This window comes from Acomys russatus, chromosome 17 (genome assembly GCF_903995435.1).
Source record: "Acomys russatus chromosome 17, mAcoRus1.1, whole genome shotgun sequence".
Classification (NCBI taxonomy): Eukaryota; Metazoa; Chordata; class Mammalia; order Rodentia; family Muridae; genus Acomys; species Acomys russatus.
The window spans coordinates 6,530,166-6,539,535 of record NC_067153.1 but is presented as its reverse complement, the minus strand read 5'-3'; the positions used below and the strand labels follow the sequence as shown (position 1 = coordinate 6,539,535).

At 44.1% G+C, this 9,370-nt stretch overlaps 1 protein-coding gene across 18 annotated transcripts in view; it reads right to left on the bottom strand.

The window, feature by feature from the left end:
* Positions 1-7,448: 7,448 nt before the first annotated feature.
* The window catches only part of Rims2 (regulating synaptic membrane exocytosis 2), a 455,960-nt gene continuing 454,038 nt past the window's right edge, over positions 7,449-9,370 (bottom strand). For all 18 annotated transcript variants that reach the window (XM_051159510.1, XM_051159507.1, XM_051159511.1 and 15 more), the window contains 2 exons: positions 8,819-8,958; positions 7,449-8,356 (listed from right to left, as the gene is read on the bottom strand). In XM_051159510.1, coding sequence (XP_051015467.1) covers positions 8,138-8,356; positions 8,819-8,958 — 359 coding nt within the window. In that variant the 3' untranslated portion in view covers positions 7,449-8,137. The remainder of the gene's footprint in view (positions 8,357-8,818; positions 8,959-9,370) is intronic.

Genomic DNA, 9,370 nt, shown 5'->3' with positions numbered 1-9,370 from the left:
TACAGTAGGATGTGGTCCCCTTGTAGACGACATTCTATGCATCCCTAAAGACGAGTAAAGCCAACCAGATACACACAGAGAAAGGAAGTAGCTCAACTCCTTTTTGCACACTTCCTAGAGAAAACCAGGCAGTTCTTTCATTCCCTGTCTTCCTGGCAGCTTACAGAGAGGACTGCACTTCTGGTAATGGAAGCATCGGACATGTTCTTCTTCTCAGAGCCCGCCCCCCTCCCCTCAGTCCAGAATGGTGTCTTTTACACTATTCCATTGCTAGGTCATAGCAGTATAATAATTTCTGTGCTGAGGTCTTTATTGCATGGGTGCAAACAGCGCGCTCACGATCTGGCTGATAAACTCCCCACTCAGCAGATAAGAACAACAGGCTGAGTGGCCCTATTGATGTTGAGTACGAGAAGAGAGTTGACGAGAAGGTTTGGTTGGACATTGCAGCCATCGCACATTCCTGCCGCTGCTTGATTGTGCTGCTCCACCAGGCAGAAGACCTTCCCTGCAGAGTGCCTGTGGCCCGCGTTCTCTTGTGTCACGCCCGGGCTCACTCTGCCCTGGGTTTACAGTGTGTGTTCCCTTGTAAGCTAGGATGCCTCATTCAAGGCTCACATAGCAGTACAGAGAGATGTGAATAATTAAAAGAAGTCTCCAAGTGTTTGCTTCTGTTGACTTCTTCTGGCTCTCCATGTGTTCATGGGCTCACTTGCCTCTGAGACAAACGGGCCAGATTCTACCCAGAAACCAGGTCACATTCTAGCTAAGGAGTGAGTTGAGATAGATCTCTTTTCATTAATTCTTTTTCAACTCTTTCTCTCTTCTCTTCTCCTCCTTATTGGTACCCTGGACACAGAATGATAAGGGCTGAGGTTCAACTTCTAAGAATCAAACAGTAGTGTCTAAACCTGAATCCCCAAAGTGAGATGTGTCTGTTGGTGCCCCAAGGTGGCTGATGAGGTTCCCTGTGGCATGATTCCTGGCTTGTTAGGCTTGACCGGCACATGCTGTAAGACCCTGCGCCTTGTGTTCCGTCCCTTCTCTTGAGAAAACCGTAACAACATTTGGATTTCTGGCTCGAAGTATTTGGGGTGACTTTCCTGGCAGTCTTTAGGGAGTGAGTTTGTAAATTTTGACAGAATCATCAACATTCTAAGCACTCAGCACTTATCAACTAAGAACATTCAGGGGGAGTCAAGCCTGTCTCTTCCGCCAAGCATCAAGAGCCGATCTTTTAGAACCATGTCACAAGCGGTATCTAGCTAAGCTGTGTGCATGTCTGCATGCCAAGCAGGCCTGCCAAGTTGTATAACAAATCAACAGTCAGCCAGGCCGCATGCAACTTCGCTCCCAACATCTTCCCTTGTCTAATCAAAGCTTGAGGCTCCTGAGGAAGCTCCTTTAGTCTGTCAGTCCTTCTGTGCTTCATGACCCAACAAGGCTCCAGTGGTAGCTGAATCAGGGTGCCACGGTAGTCATTAGGTGATGGTGAGCACACCTGGCTTAGTCATTGCTGTGGAGAGACACCACGACCACAGCGACTCTTACAAAAGAAAGCATTTAATTGGGGGTTGGCTTACAGTTCCAAAGGCACAGTCTGTTATCATCACGGGGTGGGGAGGGTCGGTCAGCATGGCAGCACACAGGCAGACACGGTGCTGAGGTAGTAGCTGAGAGCTACATCCTGTTCTGCAAGCAGAGAAAGAGAAACTGGCTTGGGGTGGGGTTTTGAAACCTCAAAAGCCATTGCCAGTGACATGCTGCCTTCAACAAGGCCATGCGCCTCTCAATCCTTCAGATCTTTTCAAATAGTGTCACTTCCTGGTAACTAAGCATTCACGTAGATAAAACCATGGAGACCATTCTTTTTTTTTGTTCAAACCACATTACCCAAAAAGCCTTGTCCGCAGAAGCCAAGTGGCACTCGAGAGCCCTGGTTTTGTAGGTGAGAATGGGAGCAGAATCTGATCTGCTTTTTACCTGGGAAATAAAGTTGAGCGAGGAGGAACATGTCACTCTCACAATGAGTCTGAGATGTCCTTCCCCACAGAGAGATGCTTTCCAGTACCTTTTCCTTCAGTCTCGGACTCTGCACATCGCATGGAGTTACTTTCCCAGGACATTTTCAAAGCCTTGTTTTTGGTATTTGTCAGTCTCCATTAGTGAGCTGCTGTCACTCTCACAATGAGTCTGAGATGTCCTTCCCCACAGAGAGATGCTTTCCAGTACCTTTTCCTTCAGTCTCGGACTCTGCACATCGCATGGAGTTACTTTCCCAGGACATTTTCAAAGCCTTGTTTTTGGTATTTGTCAGTCTCCATTAGTGAGCTGCTCCTCTCAGGAGGCCCCTTAGCTGGGATCTTTCCCTGGGCTGTTCCTTTAAGATGACCCTGGGCAGCGGGCTGTGGAGCCCACTGAGGGGTACTTTTCTCTTCAGGAAAGGCTGCTGTAATCGGACCCAACAGAACCACCTTCACATCCAGCAGGGAACACCCAACTGGGCCTTCACTCTCCAGGTTGAAGTCCATCCAAAGGATGACGTGTGCCTCAGATGGACAGACCAGCAAAGAACAGTCATTTTCATGGTTGCCTAGTGATCGCTCATGGTCTCAGAGTTGGCCTATGTGATTTATATTGGATGTCACTCATTTCTGTCCATCCTCCACACACAATCTCACCTGTTTCCCTGGGCTCGGGGTCAGGGGTCCCAGAGACTATAAATGACATCTCTAAGCCTGAACAATACATATGAGCCATTCTTTACCACAAGACAAAAAAAAAAAAAAAATGTCCACTTTGTGATATAGAAACCAGTCGTGTAAGCACTTAGGAAACGGTCTTTATTTTGTTTTCTGGTCAAGATATGAAGAAAATGATTACTGGTGATTATCAGACAGGTGCCCCAGAGGTCTCCTTTGATATCTTGAAACAATCAGAGGCCATTCCCTGGCAGGGTCGCTAAAAAGCAAAGATCATGGGAGAATCTAGGAAAAAGATAAAATTATCATTCTACTTCCATGAAAATAATAAGGAAAATCAGACAAAAAAATCAGTATGTAAAACAAACATATAAACAAAACCAGAGTAGCTTCTTATTAAAGGTGCCACCAGTGATGCCAGATTTTAATAAATAAATATAACAGGAGGAGCCTGGGCCGATGAGTGAGGACAAACAGTAGCAGGGAATGTACTTACAGAAAGAGTGGTAGGTGATGAGAGGTCAGGAACCAGGAAGAGCCAAGCCTGCTGGAAGTAGTAAGATTGACCCTTTTAGTAGATCAGCACTGTCATGGAAAGGGTAGGGTTGAAAAGACACTAATGTGTTTTTCAAGTCTCCCTTGCCTCTTGTTCATGGTTAGATGGAACACAGGGTGTTGTCAACCAGAAATGGTAAACAAACAAACATACAAAATCCGGAAGGATGAGAAAGATGTTCAGGGTAAGAAAGAGAAGGCCCATTTCATGGTAATCCCATTTATGCATTCCAATGACAATCCAACAAACATGGAGCTGCTGTAATAATAAATAGTTACCCTGCCCCACGCCTCACACAAAAGCACCTTACATAATGTAATGTGATCACCACTGGGAGGGAACTGTATTAGTCCTGGTATATTTCAAGGAAATCATTTTAGAATGATCTCAACGAATTCTCTGTGGACAAGGTAGGACATGCATGCCTAGCGGATTGTGGTTGAGGGAAGCATCTTCACAGGAACATGAGTAACCCAACGTATTGTCCAAAGACCCTGGTTTAGAGTCATCCAACATACCTTGGTCATAAAATTTAACATATCTGAATTATAATTTTTCATACTTACAAAATAAAGATTTATAAAATACCTACTGTTGGGATTCAGACCTGGGACAAGCAGCTGAGTTGTTAGGTGATGATATCACATAATTGTATTGATATCAATGAATAGTGTTACCAGGCTTTTCTCTTGGCTTGTTTCAGTTAATGCTTTATCAACAACAGCTGGGGCTGCTGGGTGGAGACTGCCTCAGGGTCAGAGCTGTAACAAAGATCTGAGGAACCATTCCAGCTCCAACAGCAGAGGACTGTCCTCACCAAGTACCCCATGATAAGTAGGTCTCGCTCCCACTAAGCTGAAATAAAAACAAGCTTCTTGGGGTTGTAGAGATGGCTCAGGAGGTAAGAGTGTGCACTGGCCCTGTTGACGACACAAAGGTTCCCAGTAACAAGTCGCCGAGAAAAGTGAAGGGCTTCAGAAAAGGATACAGGAGAAACTCTGGGGGACTTTACAGAAGGAGTTCCCAGACAGCAGCGGAACACCTCACAAGAGTAAGACGTACTCTGAATAATAAGAGCCAGTGTTGGCTAGGTGGGGAGCTGGGACAGAAGGGAATCTTTGGCAATAGAGGAAGCAGTTGAGACAAACAGCAGAGACAGAGCTAGTAGCATTGAACGTGAATCTCACTTGGTTCTTGATTTCAGAGCCTGTGGACAACGCCATGGAAAAAAACTCTGGGGTTGCTCTTGTTTTGGGTCTGAGTATTTGTCATAGAAGGATATGGGGGCGGTCTCGCTTGCTTGCACTCACACAGCACAAGCCAGTCTTTGAACAGTATTGGCTCAAGCTCCCATATGTCTCTCCAACTGCAATTCCCACCCCCCCCACAAAGCCAAACAGACTCTAGAACGGAAATGCATCAGTGTACTGGTAAGTTGGTTTGCCATGTCCACCCAGGGACCAGCAGGTTCTGAGTGGTGGTTTGAGTGAGAATATATGTTTGAATGTTTAGTCTTAAGTTAGTGGGACTGTTTGGGAAGAATTAGGAGGTGTGGCCTTGGAAAGATTTAGGAGGTATGGCCTTGGGAAGATTTAGGAGGTGTGGTCTTGTTGACGGAGACTTGTTACTGGGCATGGGCTCTGAGGGTTCAAAAGCCCACATCAGGCCATGCATGACTTGCTCTCTCTCTCTCTCTCTCTCTCTCTCTCTCTCTCTCTCTCTTTCTCTCTCTCTCCTCCTCCCTCCCTCCCTCCCTTCCCTCCCTCCCTCTCTCTCTCTCTCTCTCTCTCTCTCTCTCTCTCTCTCTCTCTCTCTCTCTCCATGCAGCCATGATCCCCACCACAGTGATAATGGACTAAACCTCTGCAACTGTAAGCAAGCTTCCAGTTAAAAGCTTTTTTCTGTAAGTTGCCTTGGTCATAGTATTCTTGACAGCAACATAATAGTAACCATGACACGGTGACCGTGCTGTCAGTGATCCTCAGGGCAAACTCTGAAACCTCACCCCGTCTGTCCGTATGATCTACAGGCTGCTGAGTCATTTGACTGGGGAGCACCGTGGCAGCTCTTAATGATGAAAGGTGAAACCTTTCTAGACTTTACAGCTACATCCTACTGGCAGCAATGTGGGAAAGCTGCAAACCCATTCGTGCCATATGGGAGGAGGGGAGAGGCATCATCTTTTGGGAATGGTCCACAAGCCAGTTCACAGGATGAAGGGAGGTGGGCTTGGGGCTGCAAGTGAAGTCGGCTTAGAAAGCACCAGGAACAGCTTATGTAAAGAAAATGTTTTATTTAAAGTGTTAATACCACCACCAGAATGAATTTGATTTACATCAGTCGGTGTTTGTGACAGGACTAATCTGCCTTCCCCGCCCCGCTTCCCCCAACTGGAATTCCCTTGACTTAAAAACATTCTATGTCCAGGGCAGCAACGGTCACTGGCATAGTGCTATTTACATGACTTTGCCACAAGTTGAGGTGCAGACATGTGAAAATTAAAAAAAAGTACACCAACTTTTAAATAAATACTGCATAATGACAAGTATGTACAAATATTCCACAGTCATGTCCTTCTTATTAAAATTAGAAATAATTTGTATAGGACTATGCAGAAAAGATTATGTGGCTGCATTTTAGTGTTTGGAAAACGGGAATTGTCTATTCTAAGGGAGAGCATAGACACTAGAGGTCTCTTAAACCAAATTGCTGCTGGTACACAGGTGTCTAAATTATTTCAATAATATTGTGTTCGTTCTTTTCACACCTTCACCTGGGTCCATCATAGGTCTCAGAAAATCAAGACACAACCTTGGTGTAGTTCATGTTGCACCACAGGAAGAGAAGGCATTTTGAGTGATAGCTCATCTTAATTTTTGCACCATATCAAGCATGACAGTTTTCAATGGTCAGCATTGAATTAAAAAAGAGAAACAAAGAAAATATTTTTTTGTGTGTGCATGGTCTCTATTTAAACAAATGGGATGTAAATGGATTTAAAAAATTATTGCAAGTACTTAAAACCAATCTCTAAGGATGTGTAATCAAAGCATATGTAAGAAACAAAAAGATGGTTGGTTTATTACATTGACCAGTGACATTTCCTGTAAATAGGGACCTTGAGAGAAGTTGGGCCTCGCAGCGCCACACAATGGTAAGAGCTGCCCATGAACCAAAGGTGGGGTGTTGACTTGAGGGACCTTTTGGTGATGGCATCAATAACTATTAAGAGGCATACTGACTTTCCTCGAGTCACCTAAAAATTGGAGCTTTAAAATTGTTGCAAATTTATGTTTACTATATTTCTTTAGAAATATATTTTGTGAAAAATTGAATTTTACTACAGAAAAATGAATTAATAAACAGCCCTGTGTTTCAGGGCTCCACATATTTAGCAGTGTTTCTATTCACATAGTAAATGGAAATCAGCTAAAGAAAATGCTTTAACAAATTAAAAAACAAACAAAACCTAGGACCTACAAATAATACTTAACCCCCTGTAGGAATAATGCTGGTGCTAAAAACAAATTCATTAAACATTACAATGCCACATGATTTGGGGATTTTCTTGTAAACTGAATTTTTAAGGTGAAAAAAATTACCATGCACTGTACAATAAAGCCGCAAATGTTCAAACATCTTCTTTGTCAAATATGTGCTGACTTGCTTTATGTCCTACATCAGGTTGCAGGATCAATTCAACATGCTTGAAATAAAGAAAGCTCTCGAACAGATTTGAGAAATCCATAAATTCAGACACATCTGTGGCTCTGAATCAAACGTGGGGTATAAGAGGGGCAGGCCAAAGACTTCCGGTGTTTCAGTAGAAGGTTCACTCAGGAAGGGAGACAGGAAAGAAAAGTTTAAAAGTGAGAGAAGGGGGGGAGGGTGGGGAGGAGGAGGAGGAAGAAAGATGTGAAAAATTTGCACATATTGAACTTCATAAGATCTGTATATTTAACATGGAAATAAACTGAATATATTATACTTATTGTCACATAAAGAGAACTTTAAGTATCTTCTAGAAAGTATTTTCCTTTGTAATGTCTGCCAAAACACAGACTATGATTAAAGAATAAACATGGTGTGTCTTTTTATCACCCTGTTGCATTCTCTCCCATTTTAAAACCATGCACTAGTGAAATTTATTTTTAAAAATAATATAAATTGTTGAAAATGGCTGATTTTCATTTTTATTATTTTTTTTGCAAGTTGCAGCCCCGAGAAAATAATTTAAATATTCAGCTAATCTGTGTCCATGCAAAAAAAGTTTCTTTATTTTCATTCAGTACAGTGCAGTCACAGAATTTTATTTTCAGAGTCCAACACATCTTGGCATTAGTGAGTGACATGCCTCCGGGAGCAGCTTCGTTTACCGCCATCCCTGCTGGAGCCCCTCCAGGCGCGGTGGCGGGCTCTGCTCCTGGCCACTTCTTTGGTCTCTTGCTTTTCACCTGATGCTTCCTAAGACTTTGCTCCTTGGCCTGTGGTGTGGCTAACGGCTGTAGAGCTCCATTTCTGTGGCATAACAGGGCTTGGGTGGCGTCAGATAAATGAAGAAAAACGATAAAAATTTAAAGGTGCCATTGAAAAGGGCTGACTGATTCTTTGAGATTAATCCATGGCTTCAGATTGGACCAAAACTCGAGTGTCATTGAACTCCAAACCTGACAGTTTGTCACAGCTCTGCTCTTTCACCTGAGGGCCTTCGCTAGGGCACAGTGTGTCCAGCTGCCACTGAGAACACAGGATCGCTGTGTATCCCTAGCCGTGGGCTCTGAAGACACGACGTCCAGCATGCAGTGTTACCAGGGGTTCCCACCTGTGCATTTTCTTCTGTTTTGTATCGCTGGTTGTTGTGACAACAGTTTTATAGTTGCTATGAACGAGAGTAGGAAGGTCCAGTAGAGCTTTCCAGAGATGACTGGGAAGCTCTCCGTGTCAGAGGTGCCAAGGTTGGGTCTACTAAGGAGGAAGGAGGGAAGAGTTTGAACCATCCAATCACCATGTTGGATAGTTCCAGTTCGTCTAAGAGTATCTGGGCCACTCCCATAAAGGATTTGTGATCCATGCGACCATAATCTCCCCAGACAATGATCTGTTGGCAAAAAAAAAAAACAAAAACAAAAACAAAAAACAAAAAAACAAAAAAACAGGACCATTAGGATTGTCATGCGCATCACAGCAGAGGAGCAAATCACAACTAAAATAGGACGCTGTGCTCAGTTGATATGCGGCTGTCAAGGGTTAAGTTAAATAGTAGCGTCTGATTAACAACAATGTTGCCTTTAACACCCAGAAGCCAGGTCAGAATAGGGAAACTACACAGTAGTGTTAAGGTCTGAAGCCACATAAGGAAACGGAGCTGGTGTGTAACCGAGGTCGCGAGTCTGTGGCAAACAACAGCAAGCACAGTTTTCCAGCACTGGCCACTGCGTTGTAGCTCACAGAGGAGTTTAGCTGTGAGAAACAGAAAAGAATTCGACAGAAGGGACACCTGACGTAAGGTCTGGCTTCATGCAAGGCCTCTCTATGTCAGGCGTCAGCCATGAGTACACACCTGTAACACCTTTCCCTGGGGGCTCTCCTCGAAAGATAAGAGCTGCTGATACAGGGGCTCCAGTGTCTTTCTTGCCACCTTTGTTTTCTTTTTGGCTATGCAGACTCCGTTGTCTAATAGATACACCTTGACATACGGTGCTTGGGAGAGAAAACAGAGTGAGTGATGACCATGGCTACGAAATGCCCAGCTCATGGGGGACAAGAACAATGGCTTTCCTCTTCACTGAAGAGCTGGCAGCACTCAAGACACTGGCCTGTCTTTTATGTCAAAACCACATGGACACGCGTCAGCCATTGTGTATTAAGTATGTTGACATAGCCTTTGAGGGTCTTCCTCTGCCTCCGTATCTCCTTGTAGGACTTAAATGTTGAATGAAATAAGGCACAATGCTACCAGTCACTAACAAGATCCAAGAGCAGTGTCTTAGTCTTTAAATCACCAACATTTTGATTTCATTAAACATGTGTGAAATGAGGCTGTGTAGTTGACCATCCGCATAGCTCACTTACCACTCAGCTGGTGATGGTGTGAATACTAGCAGGGATGGGC